This window comes from Macrobrachium nipponense, chromosome 35 (genome assembly GCF_015104395.2).
Source record: "Macrobrachium nipponense isolate FS-2020 chromosome 35, ASM1510439v2, whole genome shotgun sequence".
Taxonomy (NCBI): Eukaryota; Metazoa; Arthropoda; class Malacostraca; order Decapoda; family Palaemonidae; genus Macrobrachium; species Macrobrachium nipponense.
This window is the reverse complement of record NC_061096.1, coordinates 15,774,958-15,797,497: the sequence shown is the minus strand read 5'-3', so window position 1 is coordinate 15,797,497 and position 22,540 is coordinate 15,774,958. Positions and strand designations below refer to the sequence as shown.

Here is a 22,540-nt window from a genome sequence, read left to right as displayed (position 1 = left end):
AGGAATCACATATTGTTTTACTCAATAAATATGCCACCAACATAATCTGTTAAAAAAAATAAATAGTTCACAATCACAGCGAGACGTATTCAAGTCATATTTCCACCTAAAAACACGTAGTATAACAAAAAATAACCTTATGAGACAAGTTAAATATCTAGATGTTCGTTTATGCTAACTAGAAGCAAGAAAATTCACTCAGAATTGTGTTGAATATGGTGAAACAAACTCGTATTCACCATCAGCTGATTTCCAAACCAAAACATTGGCCGCTCCGCGGAATACTGGCTTAGATTTACCATAGTAATTTATTGTACAATAATATGAGAATACATACAGTATTATTGGATACAGTGAAGTAATGTATAACTATTTAAAAGATTTATGGAAAAGATGCGTATTTATTTTTCTTCTGTGCTTATCTTAATTTTTCCGTCACTATGCCATCTACATAGCAGCGGCATCTCGAGGTCTTAAGGTCATACCTCAATTTTTTGCTCGCATAACAAACCAAAACATCAACCGAGTTGCAGAGTTATATTTTGTACTTCTATCCCATGGAATAACAAACAAATTGAAGTGTTGCAAAATCGAATGGATACGCAAGTTTTGCCTTTTAAAATCAATTTGTACAACAATTGTAAATATAATTTGTTATAAAAACATGATTTAATGATATAAATTGAAATTTTATTATTTGGGCACGACTGAACAGCCTATTGTCTTCATCATGTGAAGGGCTGTTACAAAGACTTCAAATGGACATGCGTTTTGCCACTGTATCATATTTATGTACAAAAATAAAAAAAATATCCCGTAATACATTTTTCATACACATTTTAAACATAAAAGCATGAAAACTTATAACAAAAAGCTGAAGTTTCATTAACAAAATGAGTTATAATTAGCTCCCAAATTGATAAAATATAACCACGTGAAGTCTTTGTAAATGCATTTTTCGGAACAGCGGCGGACAAGAAGAAACATGAAAAAACATCCTCTGATAATGTGGAGGTCAGTTACATAAGCTGCCTTAATTTGTATCATATTTATGTACAAAAATAAAAATACCCTATACATATTTTCATACACATTTTAAACATAAAGCATAAACATTTATAAAATTGACACCTCGATAGCTAAATTTGCACTTTTTTTAACTATATTTTCGGAAGAGCGGCAGGCAGCAGCTCACAAGAACGAACATGAAAAAATATCTTCTTTGATAACTAGAGGGCAGTTTCAAAAGCTGCCTTTGTATCATATTTATGTGCAGAAATAAAAATGCCCTATACGTAATAACATTTTCATACACATTTTAAACAAAAGCATGAACATTTATAAATCAACACATCCATAGCTAAATTTGCACTTATTTAACTATATTTTCGGCATAGAACAGCATCAGGGGCATATAGTTTACCCTAATACCTATGTAATAACTCTAAATAAAAATTAATATCATTTGCATAACCTTTGCGGTCTGAATGGTATTTTTACAAATGTATGTACTCATTGGACATAACGGCACTAGCGGCGGTGTTAACCAAAAATTGTGCTGTAAAAATACCTTAAAATACCTTATTTTTTTAATGAGTACTTTTGATGACAGCCATAAAACCGATTCGCTACTAAGCGATTGCACCGTTAACCGTGGGCCGCCTGTATTGCGTTCCAGACCCCAAAAACATTAACATAAAACATTTTACAGGGAATAAACAGTTTTACATATGGAAAGCAATGAGAAATAAATAAAAATGAATAATGAAATGAATAATGAACATTTAACATCACTCTTACCTTTATAGAAAACACTTGTTAGTGTATAGAAGACGGAGAGGGAGGAGGAGAGGTTACTGTTTGGATAGTGGCACTGTCTATGGTTACTTCCCCACTTTGTTTTTTCCTGGCACTAGGACCAGCTTGTGAGTCACTGAACCCCTGCAGAATAACAAAACTGTCCAGAGACATTTGTTTCTGACGTCTTTAATATCTGCCTGAAATGATACAAAACGCTGTCACCAGACATGTCAGAGACACGGATTACAATGTCTTTGTTAGGATGATATGTCTCAACAAAATTTTTTATATCACTCCACTTAGCAAACATTTCTTTATTCACTGAAGTAAGCAGTGTCCCCTTTCTCTTCCTCCTCCTCCTCACATTCCTTATCTGCCTTCTGTTGCTGTTCCTGCCGAAGGTATTGCAGCTCCTCAGAGGTTAGCTTTTCCCTGTGGGCTTCCACCAACTCTTCCACATCCAAATCCAAGGACTTCCCCTTCGAAATCCTTCTCGAGGTAACACTGGCTACAATTTTCTCCAAGCAGAGTTCATTGTCCTGGAAGTCACTCCCTGCCAAGCCTTAGCTATAAGATTTTTACAGTTGAAGACATTGAAGTGATCCTTCCAGAACTCTCTTAGTTAATTCAGTGTCTGAGGTCACTTCAAAGCACCTCTGAAACAGTGCCTTGGTGTAGTTTCTTGAAGTTTGAAGTGATCTGTTGGTCCATGGGCTGAATGAGAGGAGTGATATTTGGGGGCAAGAACTTCACAGTGATGAATTTAAATTCATCCAACAACTGGTCTTCCAAGCCAGGAGGATGTGCAGGAGCATTACCCATTACTAGGAGGTGCTTGAAGGGCAACTGATTTTCTCTTGCATGTATTTTTTCACACTTAGGCCAAACACTTCATTGACCCACTCAATGAAAATTTGTCTCATGACCCATGCCTTTTATTGGCCTTCCACGTCACAGGCAATTCATTCTTTGACATTGTTTTTCTTGAACACTGGGAGTTTCAGAGTGATACACAAGTAGGGGCTTCACATTGAAATCCCCACTGATGTTCCCACAGACCAAGAGTGTTAGTATATCCTTCATAGGCTTGTGCCCTGGCAATGAACTTTCCTCCTGCGTGATGTAGGTCCATTTTGGCGTTTTTTTCCCAAACAGGCCTGTATCATCACAACTGAAGACCTGTTGTGGGAGGAATTCTTCAGCTTTCCCCATGCCATACGACACTAGACAGCGCTCTCAATTCATGTCATCCTTCGGCAACAGGATGTGATAAAATAGTATTTGGAATGATACAAAAACTAGCTCCCATAGCTAAATCGTATTTACTGAAATTTTATAACCGTATCTGTCTTTCCTGATAAATGGACACATGCCGTTATTATTCCAATAAATAAAGTAGGAAAAGTTACAAGTAATCCATCTAATTATAGATTGATATTCCTTACAATTTGTTTATGAAAAATCTTAGAAAAAATGGTCGATGCACGTCTCTATTTTAATGCCAACACAATCTGGTTCAATAGCTGGTAGGTCAACCCTTGATCCACTAAGAGATTTAGAAGACCATATCAAAAAAGGCTTTGAACAGAAACAATTAACAGTAGCAATATTTTTTTTATACAGAAAAAGCATATGACACAACATGGAAACATAACATCATGCAAAAACTTCACTCCAAAGGCTTCAGAGACCACTTACCAGTATTTATTAACCAATATTTATTAAGAACTTTTTAACAAACAGAATCGTTCAAGTGAGAGTAGAAAATTCCTACTCAGAAACCTATAAACTTGAAGAAGGAATCCCTCAAGTTAGTGTCTTATGCTGTACATTGTTTCCTTTAGCAATCAATGACATTACTATAACTTTACTGAGTGGAGTCAAAAACAGCTTGTATGTTGATGACTTTGCCATCTACTTTACAAGTAGCAATTTGATACATACTCAAAGAGTTATTAATACTGCTATTACAAATATATGTAGTTGGACAAATTCATTTGGATTTCAACTTTCAACGATAAAACAAAACTCCCTCCAAAATATAACTATGGGTGAAGTGGGTATGGCCAATCCTAAGCCATGTTAGGATGATCTTGAATCTTCTGATGTGATTAAAACCCGAACTCCAGAAATCAATCAATACTATTTCTAATGCTGTATTTGTGTACTTCTTCTTTTGGACGACCTCTCTTTCCTATCTCTTTAGTGCATACATCTATTGCTGGAATAAACCAAGGAAGGATAGCAGAATGTTTCTCTTGTAGGATCTTCTGTTTTTATATTTTCATCCTCCAGTTCACCCAGCTGTCTTATTTGAAATAGTGTTAAATGTCCACTACTAATTCTAAAAAGACTTGAATCACATTTTTTCAAAATCTCAAAAGAATGATTCTCCCTTGTGCTTTTCAGCCACATTGCATATCTCAGACCTAGCTCATGTCTCCTTAGGTCCAGTGGTAGCTGATGGGAGTCTACATATATACTTTCAATGGGCAAAGTTCTAAAAGCTCCAGTACAGATCCCTAGCCCCATATTATGCTCACTGTCCAATTCCTTAAGTTTAGTCTTTGAAGCAGATGAATATACTGCATTGTAAAACCTTAACAATGATTTCTTATCAGTGCCCCAATTAAAATTAGATACTACTTGTAAAATATTTAGTGATCTCTTCACTTTCACTTTTAACTGGTAAATATGATTATTCCAAGTGAGCTTTCCATCAAAGACCATTCCTAAACATTTTACCTTAGTAGAGTAAGGTGAAATAGTTCCATTTAAGGTAAAAGTTGGAATGGTTTCATTAGTTCGGGACCTGCAGAACCGAACAGCAGCAGGTTTTGATTCAGAAAATCGAAATCCTTGCTCATTAGCCCACTTGCCTACTTTATTGATGGCTCTTTGCATCAACCTGCTAGTAAAAACTGCATCATATCTTGTGCAGTACAGAGCCAAATCATCTTCAAATAAAGAGCCTTTTACTGGTGACTGTATATTTTCTTAATACATACATCATTAATGGTAAAAGCAAAGAGGGTGACTGAGAATACTACCCTGATGAACTCCCTCTTCTTGTAAGAAAGGTTGAGATACATGATTTCCAACTCTTACCTTAAAAGGGAGCTAAAGTGTTAGTCTGTAGAGTAAAGCAAATCTAACAATACACACTTTTCTTACAAGACTTATGATAGCACTTTTAGCAGCACTAAAAGCTTCATGTTTTTTAGTTATGGCTGAATATCAAGATAAGTTCTTTCAAGAATTAATAGTATGATTTTTAGTTTTGTCTCTGTGGGGGGTCTGGTACCCTTTCCCCGCGAATACGGGGTCTAGTGAAATCTTTCTCTACTTCTCATTGAAGGTAGGGCAATTTTTTTTATACTTCATGTGCATTTGCATATCTTCATTCCATTGATTTTTTTTTTTGGGGGGGGCTGACCTCAAAGTTTCCCCAGCCTGGGGTGCTGCATATGTTTTTTTAGCCTGGTTCTTAAGGGTAACAGTAAAATAGACTACTGTTAATATGTGCTTTATTAGTCATCTGAATGACTAAAGGTCAGGAAAGTATGCCATTAAATTTTTTATTAAAATTTTCCTCAAATTTTGAGGCTCAACAATTACTTATTTTTTTGTGGTTTGTTTGTTCAGTATGTCAACAATACGGGAACAACAGGAGTTTGGTGGTTTTGTATGTTTTCTCCTGTATTCTTTGTAAGCCTGTAGCCTCTCTATATGGATTATATAGAGTTGTAGGTTACTTGATTGTTATTGGTAATATACAAGGTACACCACCTTTTCCTTTCTCAGTCATAAAGACTTCAGGGTTGTATATTAGGAAAAGAGCTATGAGGTATGAAATATAATATTTTTTAAATGTAGGCTCTTGGCTATATAAATAACAGCAAGGATCCTTGAAATTTCAAAATGACAAACTTAGTCACTGTGTCTTTTTCATTAATAAAGGCTAGATTTATAAATTGGAAAGAATAATTTCAAGTGAAAGTGTTACAATTTCACTTGAAATTAAATAGTGTAATTGTACTGGTTAAATAGTGTAATTGTACTCAATTATGTAATATAGGATAGGCAATACAACATCACTGTATTAATTCTATTTGTATTTTTCATAGCTAAAAAACTTGAGGTCTTAACAATAGGATAATCTTATGCCAGCTGGAAACTGGTTAAAAACAATCAAAGATTGTAAAGCAAGGAATCTTTGGCGTCTGGCAACTTATGTGTATACGAGGTGGAAGCTGGTCGTCGACCAGGCATAGTATCTCATGACGCGCTAGTCTTTCCTCCAACCTAGGAAATAAGAGAGGGGCGGCCAGAGGTGGAGAGTAAACATTAAGACCTCAGGGTTGTTAGCTATGAAAAATACAAATAGATTTAAAATTTGTTATTTGTCCATGTGCGAAACAAACCCTCGGTCTTAACAATAGGACAGACTTATACTTGGAGGGAGGTACAAGTATCCTAAACCAGCTGGGAGTTAACCCACCTGACCACCCTTCCTAGAAGAACGAGTTCTAAACAATGGGGGCTGAAGCCCATGAGAGAATAGACAATCGGATATCTAAAAACTTAGCCGTCTGGGTTGAAACACAATGATATATGGTCAGATTCATTGCATTCCAGGAACAAAAGAAAAAACTGCCTGTTCAAGTAACAAACCATATAAGCCACAGGGGTTGCTACCACTCCTCACTGCCCTTGCTGCTGAATAACCGATTTGTCTATTGTAGAGTCACAATGCAAAAACCACCACCAGTATGACCACCCTACTCACCTGTATCAGACCAGTTCCAGCATTTGACGTGTCTATTCTTCAACCTGCCCATAGGAAGAAGAAAGGAAAAAAAAAGAGAAAGAAAAGAGGCCAGCCAACTCACTCATTCTCTCTTCCACACAGTCATCTTAGGTAGGATACAAACCGCCCCGCCAGGGGCGCTGGGTGAATTACACAACTTGTTGGAAAAAATGTCCAAAGATTTGTGGACAATGTCCTTTAGGTAAAAGGAAGTGAATGTAGAATGACGTAACCAAGAACCAGCATTCAAAATCCTATGAACAGACAAGTTTTTCTTAAATGCCAGGGGAACTTATATGTACCTCTGATGTGAGGAGTAAGCCAGTTTAATTGTATTGTGTAACCAAAATGAAATTGTGCTCTGGACACTTTCCTTCTGGACTGACCAGTGCTAACAAAAAGTCTATGGCACCGTCCTTAGGTGACAAGTCCTTTTCAGATAGCATCGTAGTGCTCCAACGGGACAAAGCAAGAGTTCTTGCGGATCGCTGTCCACAAAGTCATTCAGTGAGGGAATGGAAGATGATGCAAATCTGTTATCATGCAACAAGGGGTTCTGGGTCTTAGCCGTGAATTCCGGGACAAATTTGGAAGCCACAGATCCCCAACCCCTGGTGTGTTTAACATCATAACTCGGGCCATGAAGCTCCCCAACTCTTTTCGAAGAAGCCAACGCCAACAGGAAAACTGTCTTTTGAGTCAGATCCCTGTCTGATGATCAATGTAGGAGGCTCAAAAGGAGCTCGAGTGAGACTTCTCAGGAAAAGAGAAAGATCCCACGCGGGCAGCTTGAGTTCCCTTGGAGAACAGGACTGTTTGAAACCCCTGAACAACAAGAAACCCCTGAACAACAAGGAGACTTCTCAGGATGAAGAGATGTCTATGCTTTTGAGGTGCAACACCAAGCCCAAGACTGCTCTGTAACCTCTGATAGCTGAAACAGAAAGTCCTTTCTCATCCGTGAGGAAGATCAGAAAATCCGCTATCCCATGAACAGAAGCTCTTGAGTGGAGAGAAACCCTGTCAACGACACCACTCACAGTAGACCACCCATTTCCACTGGTAAACTGTTGACGAGGATTTCCTGAGAACTGGACATCCGCCCCGCCGCCTTTTGAGAAAAACCTTTCGCTCAGAGGAGATACTTGATGGTCTCCAGCAGTGAAGATATAGAAGATATAGGGACTTTACTGATTGGTGAAAACTTTCCACATGAGATTGTCAAAGGAGTTGTTGCCATAGAGGAATCTCTCTTGGAACCTCTGACAGAAAAGACAGAAGGTCCGGGAACCACTCCGCAGGAGGCCACAGAGGAGCCATCAATGTCATCCTGAGATTTCGAGAACTCGTTACTCTGTTCAGAACTTGACGGATCAGGCAAAATGGAGGGAAGGATGCTGTAAGGCGTCCTCTGCTAGAGCAAGAGGATCCAGGACCACTGAACAGTAAACCTCCAACTTCTTGTTGAAGCGAGTGGCAAAGAGTTTTAGCATAGGCCTTCCCCAAACATGAAAAAGCCTGTCCACCACGTCCTGATGCAAATACCACTCCGTGCCCAGGATTTGGTTCCAACGACTCTGCTTGTCAGCTACCACATTCCTCTTGCCTGGAATGTACCTGGCAGAGAGCATCACCGAGTTGTTGATAGCCCACTGGTGCAACTCGACTGTCAATGAATGGAGTTGATGAGACATCAGACCCCCCGGCATGTTCACTAGGTGACCACTGTGGTGTTGTCGGACATCAGCACAACAGAATGACCCTCTAACCTTTCCCAAAACTCTCGCAGACCTAGGAAGCTGCTTTTAACTCTAAAATGTTGATGTGCAGCAGCTTTTCTGCACTCCAAGTGCCTGAGGCAAGGAGATCTTCCAGATGAGCACCCCAACCTTTGATGGAAGCATCTGAAAACAGCAGAAAGTCTAGAGGGGGAGAACGGAGAGGGATTCCCACCGTGAGATTCTGGTCGTCTAACCACCTCTGACCAAGGAACTCTGCAGAGGGGGATCCCCTGCCAGGGACCAGAAGTCCTTCAGTCTCCACTGTAGAGACCGAAGATGAAGGTGACCATGAGAGACCAGCTTCTCCAGAGAAGACAGAAATAAGCATGCCACCAACTGAAACCTCTCCAACCTCTGGTCCGACAAAAACCCTTGATGCCGCTTCATCTATACCCCTACCTAAATAGAGAGCTCTCTGGCTGGGAACCAGATTGGACTTCTCCAGGTTTACTACTATGCCCAGCTGCTCATGACAAAGCTGAAAAAGACAATCCCTGTCCTGAATTAGTTTCTCCCTGGAGCTTGCCAAGACCACCCGGTCATCAAGGTATCTCGATAGGTGAATCCCTTGAGCACGAGCCTAGGTCAAGACTAGGGCAAAGACCCTTGTGGACACCTGAGGGGACGTAGTCAATCCGAAGCAAAGAACCTTGAACTGAAAGACTTCCTCTCCCAGACTGAAGGGAAGGAACTTCCTGGATAAATGATGGATCAGAATCTGAAAGTAAGCATCCTTCAAGTCTATTGACAGCAAGAAGTTGTAGTCTCTTATCGCTGCCAAAACTGTCTGGGGCATCTCTTTCCTGAACCTCATCTTCCTTACAAAGTGATTCAGAGTGGAAAAGTTGATTACTGGTCTCCAGTCGCCTGTAGCCTTCGGAACCAGAAAATCTGAATGTAAAATCCTTGTGAAGGACGCTGTACAGTAGTACCTCAGGATACAAAATTAATCCGTTCCGAAGCGGCCTTCGTAACCTGATTTTTTTGTATCTTGAACCACATTTTACATGTAAATTGCCTAATTTGTTCCAAGCCCTACAAAAAACACCCAGTAAATTTTATAATAAAGCTAAATTGACCAATAAGCAATGAAATACAACAATTTGGACCATTCAGTACCTAACTTAAACTACATATATACTACTAATATGTACTACATACCTGTAAATGAAGTGTAGTAGTGTACATGGTACAAGAAATACTGTACGTACATATGTATGTAGTAAAATGTGGAACCTTACCTTTTGAGTGAGGCGATCTCCGCAAGTGGCGACAGAGGGGGAGGACAAATAGCAGAAAACATGAACACTCAACTTTACAAAACACATTAAAAAATGGCAGAAACTTTATGAAACACATTAACAAATGGCAGAAAACATTAACACTTCTTGATTATCTCTATCTTCGTTTTCCATAGAAAGCATCCTCTTCTTTTCCGTAAACTTCAGCAACATTCTTGCGACCCATGGCTAATAACGTAAGTAATTAACTTCACATACAACACGATAAAGTAACTTACAGTACAACAAAAGCGAAATCACTAACAAGAATTTATGTTAACAAACAAAATACGTATATGTGAACGAACGAATTCCGGTGTTTACAATAATGCTGCTACAAAAAATGGTCAAGGAACGCCTTTACATAGAGGCATGATGCTGACCAATAGGAGAGCAGGATCTTATGGCGGTGACTAGTATCAGGAACCAATGGGAGAGCAGGAGAATGGTGGCGAGTCTACTCAGTTGGCGGCGCGCAAGTTTTAAAATTGTTCTCGGTGGTCTGGGTGAATCTCGGGACTTTACAGTAACACCTTTTCGTAACTTTAATTTTTCGTAAGTTGGGACTTTCGTATGTCGAGGTTCCACTGTACTTGTTCCACCACACCCTTGTTCAGCACCTTCAACGCTTCCTCTTGAAGAGAGCTAAGTACTTCGGGGAGCTGTAAGCTTAGGTCAGATTGAGAAGGGGTCAGTCCAAAAGAGGGAGAGAAGGCAAAGGGTAGTAAATACCCCACCTAAAGAATATCTACTACCCATTTCTCCACTCCATGCAACTGCCATTTGGCCCAATGGCCTGCAGGCATCCCCCTACCCATGGCAACAGAGAGGGTGAGGCACCCAATCTACCGAGGACCCCCTGTGCCCTCTTCCTCTAGAGCCCCTCCCAGGCTTGTAGGGGTGGGATTGAAAGGGTCACTGTTGCTGTCTTGAGTTTGGCTGTGAGGAGGGCTGAGGGGCCCTCACAGAAGTCGAATGCCTGGACGACTTGATAGGAGAAGACTGTATTGCCGGCCATTGCAGAGGAGGATGAGAACAAGCCTCAGACTTTGGCACTGCCTCATCGCCAGTCAATTGCATCTTCTAATTCAGTCCTTGGGGAAAAGAAGCTGCGACTCAAGGAGATCCTCATTCCGGAGAGCTGACAAGGACTCCTATTCTACTGACCCCGCCACTTTCGACAAGGCCGTGTCCCTCCTGGCCAGGAGGAGGTTGGCCCACAAAGTTGCACTAAGGGTGGCCTTAGCACCAGACTGGAACAGCCTAAACCTCCTTCAGCTCGATCCGAAGCTATCCTGGCTACTGCAGTGGACCACAAGTCCAGCCAGGAGACAGTCTGGAAGATGGTAGCAGCAGTATTCTCCATAGCCAAGGCCTCTAGTGAAGAAAAAGACAGACCTTCAGACCTAACCTGATTCAGGGTCAAACCAGGTTTAAGATGGATCACATCCGAATTAAGGTGACGGAACATCAGTTGAACCACATTGGTGGAGTAATACTTCCTATGCAGCACGAGAGGAGGAGGAAGGAACTTCAAAGATCCATTGGAGCACAGAGAGCCAGCTCGGTCCAAAACCAAGGTGTTAATATATTGTAAGATAGACTGAGCATGGTCTGTCAAGGAAAGCTCAAATGAAGCCCTAGAATCTTGTCTGGTATAGAGGCCAGTAAGGCCTCTATACCCATAGGAGTTCTATAAGACTGAGTCTGTGCTCTACACCCAAGATTGTTGAACTCACGAATGAGATCAACAACCTCGGAGAAAGAAGACAGAAACTCCTGGCTCTCCCCCTCCTCTTGCTCCAGCAAAGGAGACAGACGATGTGAAGAAGGGGGCTTGGAAGGATCCTCATCCTTCTGTAACAGCACTGGAGAGGCTTCCCTAAGAAGCCGGGTATCATGCCTGCCATTGGTTGGAGTGGAGCCCTAATTATGGAAGAACCCAAAACCGAGGGTTCTGGAACACTGCCACACGAAGAAACCCATACATGGTCCTGACCCAAACCACGTATTCATTTGTGCGATGAAAGTCATACACGTTTGCGGGACAAATCATGTATGTGGACATGCGAAGAGTCAAGTACACTTTCATGAGATGACAACTGAGCATGGTCTTGAGACAGGGAACGATGCCAGAGAGAACTTCCTGACGTAGACTGCCAATGGGGCCGCAGGGGGGTCCAAGTCACCAAGAAATGTGAAAGAAGGCCAGCCAAGGAGGGTGAACCCTGTGGGCTTAGAGATGCTCAAACAGCCACCATCTTGCTTGATTCCAAATCTGAAATAAATGAAACAGGTGGCGTAGCCTCCTCCCTCTCGGGACATTAGATCCTGCGGGAGAGGGGGCTACATTTATCAAATCTCATCCTGTGCAACTCCTGATACTTCCAATGAAGAATCGATGGAAGAAAAGGAAGGAGACATCAGTACAACTGAAGCAGGAAGAGCTCTTCTGGAAGAGGGGGAAGCTGAATCATCCAAACAAGAAGGTGAAAAACCCTCCTAAGAAGGACAAGTAGACACTCTTCAATGCTCCCTCATCTTGAAAAACACCCTCCACTGCGACTTAGGCCAGGCACGATATTCCAGACAAGGATTAGTGATAGTACAAAAATTAGATCGGCACCTACTGCATGTTGTATGGAGATCTGTAATGGTAGCAGCCAAAAACCTGGAGCACGGAAACCCTTGAATGCCCGGGTACATGCGTTGACGAGGCCTTGAAGAATCGGAGGACTCCATGATAAATAACAATCACACACACAGACACACTGAAAACAAAGAAATCACAAGCAAATAAAGCAACTGGCTTGGAAAAGATTGGAAGGAGAGCAAAAGCATCTACTCTCTAAGGCTGTCAAAGAAAGACTAGCGTGTCACGAGATACTATGCCTGGTCGAACCAGCTTCCACCTCGTATATGCATAAGTTGCCAGATGTCATAGATTCCTTGCTTTACAATCTTTGATTGTTTTTAACCAGTTTCCAGCTGGCGCAAGAAGATTATCCTATTAAAACCGAGGGTTTGTTCCACATATGAAACATATGAACAATGTATAGGTTTATGCAGTGCACAGATTTATCAAGATATATATTATGCACTACTGCAACCTATTTAAGATCTTTTAGTAATGTGTGTTTTGTGTATTTTTTCATATATTGTGAACAAGTACACAGAAGTTGGTGCTACTATAGTAAGTGGTCTACCTAAGGGATAATGTATTTCACTGTATTTAGTACTAGTGCCTCAGGATCAAATGTAATCAAGTACTAAGGGACATTTGATCCCCAAGGGATTAATACTAAACATGGCAAATTAGAGTAGAAATGCAGGTAGACCACCTACTATGGTAGAAACCACAGGTAGACCATCTACTATAGTAGAAACATGCAGGTAGACTGCCTACTATTGTAGCACCAGTAATTCAGTTGGCAGATATATCTTTCAAATTTAAAATTCAATTAAAAGGTACACGAGATAGCTCCACAATATTTGTAGGATAAATGCCATTCTTCATTACTTACCAGATTTAATTATTTTTCAAGGAAGGCAGACACTGGAACTGTTAGTTAAGTTGAGGTGTCGGTGAATATGTACAGTATTTGAATATAAAGTATAAAAAAGAAACACTTTGGGTTAGTCCTAGAAGTTAAAATCCAACTAGGTGGTCTTGTTTTAATAATAATATAATTATAATAATATATAATAAATTCAAAACCATTTAGGACCATGTGGATTTATTATGAAATATGAAATTTATTGTTAGGAATTAGCTACCTGTGAATTCGTTATTTAGTTATACTGTATTTGATTACAAATTTCAATATTTGTGTAATGTATAAGGTTTCTCATAAGATATACAGTTTAAATATGTTAGACAAGATAAATAATGTGTGCCATGTTTTTCTCTATTGCGGCAGGGGACCTTAGTGTGTGGGGTAGTGAGGGGACATAGCAATATCAGTGCTCGGGCTCAGCGCTTCCGCCCCATCCCTGTCCTTTTGCCAGCCTCCAGTGCCAAGCTTTCACCTCATTCACTGTCATCCCGCCCATAGATATGAAGGAAAGGCTTTTCCTATCATGTATTTTAGAGTGAATGGAATTTTTTTGTTTTCATAAACAAGAAGTGGAAAATCTTGTCCTCAATTGCTAGGAAAATAGTTGCTGATAATGGTTTATCTTTGCCTTTCACTTTCAGGAAAGTATAAAGACTGTGTTCTTAAAAATTATTTTAAGGGAGGGATTTTCAATATTCATATACTTATGAAAGTACACCCATAAAGGTGAATTAAGCATTTTTTTTAACTAGTGCAATAATAGTGCAGTGACATTTCAAAGTGGTAAATTTTTTTTATACATGCAGTATATATATATATATATATAACATATATAATATATTTTATGAGCAATTGGATCTAAAATTAGCTAATCACTGTCTATTTTTTCGTACACCTAAAATATTTAGTGTTTTATTTAATAAGAAATTATTTTTTTCTACCATCAATAGACAAAAGATTGACAGTAAATAGGGATGACTTCTGTATTAAATGTTAACTTTTCTAAATAAGTTATTCAGCACTGACTGCAGGATTACCAAACCTCCAATCATCAAGGCTGTGATGAAATTCAGTTTACCCTAACGGGTCTGAAGAGGCAGTCATCAGAGATGGACCATTTTTTTATATAGTGGATTGTGTACATTAATGCAAATAAAAAAATATTTTGATCAAAATATTATTTTTAGATTACCATGAATAGGAATCAAAATTTTATCCCAGCGTATGAGTTCATTTTACATAAATCCTCCCAAGATACAACCCTTGTCTTGATACTGCTGAATAATATATTATCATGGCAGGTAAAGTAATAAGCTCAAATAAGCTCAAAGTTAGTACTAACGTCCACATACAGCCACCATTCTCTGTTAAGATCTAGCTTGACAATCTTGGTTCATGTTATACATAATGGATACTGTTAAGAAGGTAAGACTAGCCATTTATAATTGTCATATAATGAGGTATGTCCTTTTTAAGGATGGCATTTTAGTATTTTTAACCGTGATATAGCAAATTAACGATGATGTTTGTATTGCATACCACTTCATGTCAAATTTGTGCATTGCATGCAAATTTCATCCATCCAAAAGACCAACATAAAGTTGAGAATTATTCACCGGACTGAATTTCAATGTCATGAACCAAAATCTCTCATCTCTTCTCTGTGTCCCTTTCTCTCTTTTAATATTTCCACTGAAAGGTATTAAAAGTTTAGCTGTTCCATCCTTTCAGTGAAGTACAATTTCAACCATTGTAATTGAGTTTCTTCAGAGGTCGTGTTGTCGTGACAATGTTCAACTCCCTCCCCAGTTTATTTTAAAAGTGCAGCACTGTACATTGCTGCTATTGCAGTGTATTACAGTCATAAAGATTTTGCAGTCTTAGTTGACTATATATCTGATTTTAAGTTGACTCCCTTTACTATCAAAATTAGTTAATGGCATTACTCATGAATGATTCAGAGTTATCTGCATTGTTCATGGAAAAATATTCACAATAATATATGGCAGTACAGTAGTTAATTCAGACATTCACATTTCAAGTCTCTCCATTATGCTTTTGAGGGTAAAATAGAAAAGCATGCAATAGAGGAGGCTTTCTGCAATAAATTACCTTTGCAAAATCTGCAGCACATAATTTGGGGTTGAAGATCAGTGGGCAAGAATTGTGCACAAAAGTTAAGTTGTCTCTTAGGGTTGTATCAAAATAAAGCTCAGTCTATTATAAATGTAAATTTAGCAGCAGCCACTGTGACTCTTAATTAGAGGGTGTGAGGCATAGAGTTACAGTGTGCAAAAAACTGCCTTTTTTAAATTCATGTGCTTTATTTGTTGTTTATTATGGTATTTCTGTTTTAAGTTTGCTAGCTGTTGTAGGACTAATGTTAACGATTTATACATCTGAAGTGCAATATATGATAACATGTATAATCTTGTTGTCTAAAGATTTATCAGTATTTTCTATGGTTCTGTGTAGAAGAAGTAACCCAACCAGCCAACCAATCAATGCATGTAAATGTGTACATGTTATATCTGTAATAATCAAAGACGTGTGATGATTGGTGATAATCAAATCATTTAGCACATTAAGCAGTTTATGTTTATTAAGAAATGGGAATCATATGATAAAGCTGATCATTTTGATCAAATGATTTTTAATAAAATATAATGTTTTGTAGCTATGCAATTGCTAGTTTGTATGGTATGACTGCTTTGATGTAGATAGCGTGGTACAGTACCTACAATCTCAATTTTTACATGTTAAATTGTTAGTAGAACTTTATGCAAATAACCTGTAGTGAATTCAGTAAAGTTTATATTTTGCATTATTATTTATATACAATATGTGAAAGACGGGATGGTCAGGAGAAACAAGGATGTCTCCTCTTGTGATGAAAGGAACATTCCAGTTCATATTGTTAACATAGATTTTCTTAACATGATCCTGTGCCAATTGCAAGGCAGATTTGCCTAAGTATGTCAATATTTGATTAACGTAAATTTTGGTAGCATTATTTTGGCACTACATCTTTATAAAAGCATCACGTTCCATGAACATATGCACTAGAAATGTAATTTTGAAAAATAATTCATGATTCTTATTGTTGTTTATGGTTATGGATTTTAGTTGATATGGGGTATTCAGCATTGAATTTGTTTCAATAAATGTGGGTATTCAGTATTGAAAACTATAATTATCAAAGCTAAATAATTGAGTTTTTTTAAAGAACTGGTTTGAGCCTTATCTGTCACCTGAAGAGTTGTCAGTACATGAAAGTTTTGTTAATGATTTTGTACAAATACAGAGCCAATTTACTGTGTGTAAATAATGAATATATTTCATAACCCTACAGTCATAAGGAAATTTTTTATTTTTATCATCCTATGCATAACCTTTGTTTTCTTTAAAAAATAAAGTACAAATTGGTCTTTTTTTAGAATTAATTTCATAATCTGGTTGTGTCAACATTATCCTGTCATGTTTGTATTAATGCAGTAACGGTCTTGGACACTTCACTTATATGACGTTGCAGTACTAGTACTCAAGTAGATTATTTTTATATATCAGATTGCGCTATCTCTCAATAATCTTTTTTATGATGCTATGTAATACTGTCATGAGAATAACTTTTGTGAGGTTTTTGAAATATAAGCATTTCCTATGTGGGTTAGTTTAGTGCTATGTGCACTTGTTGTTGAAACTTAGATGTATTTTAACTTGTCCACTGAATTGAGAGCCTATTTTCTGACAAAATATTAAGTAACTTAATGTATACTAAATATAAAAACTGGGAAACATCTAAGATTCTAAAAATACTGTTGTAATCAAATTTACTTGAGGTCTATTCCCAGTTCTGGATCTTTTGAGCTGTAAATATAACATGACCAGGTGTTATATAGCAGGAGTATCACCATGTCATTCTGTCTTTCACTTTCATAAATCCAATGTTTACCAGACAAAAATTATGAAGTTGCAAGACATATGATATGCAACACTCTGCCACATTAGTTACATTGGTCATTTATTTTTTTTATAGTGGCTGATTTACAATTGGATTTCAGCATAATTTTGCTATAAATTTATTTGTAACAAGTTCACTCAGAAGTTGGCAGGGCACAAGTTTCACTCATGTTACAAAATATTTAATTTTTTCACTTTGATGTAAAGGAAGTTTGATTTATATTTTTATTATAATACATATAGTCTAATTTTTTACTATTCTTTCTTTGCGTATTTGATTCTTTACACTAAGGATTTTAATATTTAAGTGCTATATTGTATTGTAGAAGTCACCCATGACTATGATTTAGTAAAATCATGCACAAAAGGCTGTTTACAGTCATTATATGGGTACTTTTAAAAAAAGTTGAAACAGCCAAATAGCTATTAAGTAAAGCACCTAAACAAAATGATAAACTTATTACTGGACAAATGAAAGGGGAATAATCTTTACACTTAAATGAAGTGTATTGTAAACCATTAAATCTTTAATATTTGTGTAGTAAAAATAAAATTGGGATTTTTTTTTTGCATTCATTCTTATATTATTTCTTAACAGTACCTCAGATGTTTGGTGCTGATGTTTTGCTATCAGTTTTGTTAAGGAAACTGTTCCTTCAGACCTCTTTAATGAAGAAGCTTGCTTGAACACTATATACAATTTATGGTTACAGTAGTCTTCCTTCCCTATAATTTTGGATATATATATTTTATACTTTTTAATTATATTAATCTGTGCATTTAACTTTTGCTAAACCTGCCAAAATGATAAGCATTGATATTTTAGCAACTAGGATGTAGATATGATTTTCATTTTCTAATGTGATGGTGTTGCAAAGAAATTACCTACGTATATACTTTTTTAATTGTTCATATAGTTTTAAAGTGGTTCTTGATTGACCGGAAAATTACCATGATCATTTTAAGTGTGCTGCTTCTGAGTATTCCAATTGATACACTTTAAAATTAGAGGGGAATTAATGGCCCAAGTGCTCATGTTGTATTTGTGGTTGTTGTCCAGTAGGTAGCACGCACCAATACCCTTAAATAATCCATAACCCTTTCTAAGTTAAAATTGTATTATTTCTGTATAAATGTAAATTAACTTTTGAATTGTGGAAATAATAGGGAACTAGTAGTTTTCACTGTCACAGATTTTCCCTTTATACGATTGTAGGATTACCAGAATATACTGGTGCAATTTGTAACATCCCCCGAAGTTTTTCAATGTAAGAGGTTAATTTTCATCTATCCTTATGTGTATATTTACTAAAATGACAATTGGCTTACTGAATATTTAAAGTTTAAATAATAATGAAAATAGAAACTGCTTATGTGTAAGAACTGGTTTTTTTTTTTTTAACTATTATGTACCAGTTAACCCTAAGTAGTGTCTTTGAGAAATAGTATCTACAATAAATAGCATGAGGAAAAAAAGGTATAAATATGTATAGTGCATTGGCTTGAATAATAAAATATACGCTGTCCATTCTGTTCTCTCTTATGAAAACAAAGTATATAAACCGTGAGCAGTTTTATATATGAAACATTAATGTTATGGAGAATGTATGTCAGCATTTTAGTGGCAAAATATTGAATTCAACTTTATGAGAATGCCTTACCAATTTAGAACTGCTTAAAAACTAGAACTTCAATTGCTCCTGTACACCTGGTATTAATACAGTACATGTAGTGCTTTACTGAAAGCTGTAATACAGTAGAGTATATATTAGCAAAGCTTACTAATGCCTAAAATGGATATTTTTAGTTTCTTTGTCACTTTAAGCGTGTGCACATTTCTCCGAGCATTATACCATACACACTTCTGCCAAAAATTCTTAACATTGTCTCATGATACTTCTAAGATAGGTAGAATAATAGGTGAATACAAAGTGTATCAAATTATACTCTTGAAATAAAAATGGCAGATTTATCTAAATGAAAATTGTACTGATCATTACGTACTATATTCTCTATTAGTTATGGTATGAAAAGTGCAACCAGGTGTTTAGTGACAAGCTGTGTATTGATTAATTTTTTTTCTTTTTTTTTCTTTAAATAAACTACAAATTAGAAATTTGGAGATGTTAACTAATCTCAAAATTGTTCGTTAATTATATATTTCAGTAACAGAATGATATTCACTAAATGTCTCAAACATTCCACTAAATATATTACTGTGCTTGTGTAATTAAAATGATCTAGTTCTTTAGAGTGTATATTTAAATGATTTCAACAGGGATTTAATCACTTATGGTTTGTAACCTTATTAAAAATTAACTGAAAACTATACATTACACATATTCTGGTATTTCTGAAAATAAAGGGAAAGACTGCAAAGGTGAAAATTTCAACGGAACATACTCGAAAATAGCTGTAAAATATGCTCTTCAGCCATTATATGTTGAAAATGAAATTTTTGTATTACATAGAATCATTGCAAATATTATATATTTAGACCAATGATAACTGTCTTTAATATAATCCTTTTACATCATTGTAACATACATATAACATTATGAAAGACTACCAATAACATAATGTGAATGTTATTGTACAAATTTTTTTCATAGCAGTAAATGATGCAGCCTTCACTACTACTATACTATGTAAGTTAACTGTGGTCTCATTAAACTACAGTTTAACCTGGTTTTCGTACACCTCTCTTTTTGTAGACTTTTTTTTTTTCTCAGTTATATACATTTCCTTGGTTTTCATACACACGGAAATGCTCCATCCGGGGCCCAGCACGTGACATGGCCCCATATCGAGCATCCAAACAAAACATCTCATCTTCTTTCGTGACCCATTCTGCTTTTTTGTGGTCACGGGTTCGATTCTCAGCCATTCCATTGAGGAGTGAGAGATGTGTGTTTCTGGTGATAGAAGTTCACTCTTGACGTGGTTCGATAGTCGTGTAAAGCCGTTTGTCCCGTTGCTGAATAACCACTGGTTCCATGCAACGTAAAGAACACCATACAAACAAACCATTCTGCTTTTGTGTTCGTTTTTGTGCATTTTTATCGAGTGCAACTGCTAAGCAAGTCATCATGGGGCCAAAGAAAGTTTCAAGTGTAAAAAAAGGTGAGAAACCCTATAGAATTTAAGAAAGAACTCGTAGCAAAGTGTTGGAGGAAGTTGCATGCCGATCTCATTTAGAAAATGCCTACAACAAGTGCTGCTGTTAGTCAATTTAAGGCCAGCAAAGGCTGGTTTGAACAATTCAGAAAATGAATTGGCATATACGTATAATGTGCATACTTCAGGGATTAAGGACATGTTTGTAAAGTTGAATTATGTGCAAAAAATTTTGTGGTAATTTATCATCCCAACAAAGAAGCTGTAAAGCGCCTCAGCAGCGTGGTTAGTATGGTATTAGCGTCCCATCTCGGTGGTCGTGGGTTCGATTCTCAGCCATTCCATTGAGGAGAGAGATGTTTATTTCTGGTGATAGAAGTTCACTCTCGACGTGGTTCGGAAGTCATGTAAAGCCGTTGGTCCCATTGTTGAATAACCATACTGGTTCCATGCAACGTAAAAGCACCATACAAAAAAAAAAAAAAAAAAAAAAAAGCTGTAATCCGTTTCTCCAACATGTTTAATGAGAATATCGTGTTTGACTTTAGGCAAATTTTAAAGAAACGCCAGAAACAAATGTCTCTGGACAGTTTTGTTGTGCGATAGAGGTCCATTAATTCACAAGCTGGTCCTACAGCCAGTAAAAAATTAAGGGGAAGTAACCTTAGATAGGTCCATGATACCTTAAGTCCTTCTGGAGGGTGGTTCCCCTTCAACATAATAACCTCTCCTCCCTCTCCCCTCCTCTCCATCTTCCATACACTAACAAGTGTTTTCCATAAAGGTAGGAGTGATGTTAATTTTTCATTTATTACTTTAACTAGTCATTTATATGTAATTCTCATTGTTTTCTGTATATAAAACTGTGTTTATTCCCTGTAAAATGTATTTGTTCATATTTTTGGGGTTCTGGAACACATTAATTGTATTTACATTATTCCGTATAGGAATTATTGTTTTGGTTTTTGTACGTTTTGGAGTAAGTGTGAGGTTCTGGAATGGATCATTTACGAAAACTGAGGTTCAACTGTACTTTAATGATGAATATTATCTGCCCTAGATCACCACCAATTAACTCATTAATTATATACTCTTGCTATTTGAAAACCTTGTTAAATTTTTTTTTTAAATAGTCCCATTCAAAACTAATTGTACTGATTGTTTGAAAGAAAATTTTGGACTGTTTTGGCCCGATAAGTTTCCCAAGGCCCCTTTCACACGGGCGAGCTTTGCTTGACGAACTTTGCTTGATGTGATGTCAGAAGCGCAGATACAGCGAGAAAAGTTCTGACTTTCCCCACTTCTGATGTCACATTGAACACAGTTCGTCAAGCTGTGTGGACAGGGCTTTACAGGTAATACACCAACCATTCAAATCGGGTAAGTAATTTAGTAGGCCTTCTATCTCAATACCTAAACAAAGTTTCTCATGCAAGGCATGCTTCAGTTGTCACCAACTTGACTAGAAAAGCAAAATCTCATTGTGTACGCCTATGAGTCACTTGTGACTTAAGCTGGCCTTGCTCCTCCAATGGACAATCAGCCTGCTTACAGTCCTGCTTACCTTCATAATTGGGAGTGATCAGACCCATGAGGGGACAGAGAAGAGCAAACTTAACCATGAAAGCATAGGTTCATATCCTAGGAAAAATACAAATTACTTTTTAAAATTTGGTATTATTTGTTTTGATAGGAATATATACCTACTCTTTTCATACATGGAGCCTCACCAGTCAGGAGGAAGCCAATCTACCCAGTATGGCAGGTGGGCATGCAGTGTGCAGCTCCCAGTACCTTCTACAGAACATGGGTCACTAAACAAACATGTACCCACCACCAGATTGAGTAATCAAATTATGCTTCTGGTCTATTTCCAGGCCTAACTTTTCATAATGGCAGACCCTTCAACACCGTGATCACGAAGACAGGCGTATGTTGCACCAGCTTAAGAATATCGAAAGCCTGCAATCTTGGCATATGGATAACTTCGAACAATGTCTTCAACCACACCTTAATTCCTGCATGTAACACAATTAGTGGCCACTACTAAACAAATATTTCTCTTCCTGAACCTATTTTCGGACTAGTTCCCGAAAACTAACTTGCACGAGGAGGTTGACGAAGCCATGGCGAGTGTGCGCGCCTTAATATTCCAATGGTTCAAGAGTTAATAAGCCACCGAATCCTGCAATCGAGCTTCCCCACCCCCTGATACTATGAGTCATTAAAGATGCT

General features: G+C 37.5%; 1 protein-coding gene across 11 annotated transcripts in view; it reads left to right on the top strand.

The window, feature by feature from the left end:
- LOC135208437 (uncharacterized) overlaps positions 1-22,540 on the top strand; it is a 579,462-nt gene that overhangs the window by 485,690 nt on the left and 71,232 nt on the right. For 8 of the 11 annotated variants that reach the window (XM_064240608.1, XM_064240613.1, XM_064240607.1 and 5 more), the window contains one exon: positions 13,602-19,696. The exons of 1 other annotated variant lie outside the window; for it this stretch is intronic. In XM_064240608.1, coding sequence (XP_064096678.1) covers positions 13,602-13,726 — 125 coding nt within the window. In that variant the 3' untranslated portion in view covers positions 13,727-19,696. Of the gene's footprint in view, positions 1-13,591; positions 19,697-22,540 lie in introns of those variants that run through there. 2 more of the 11 variants (XM_064240615.1, XM_064240611.1) reach the window with 1 other exon arrangement.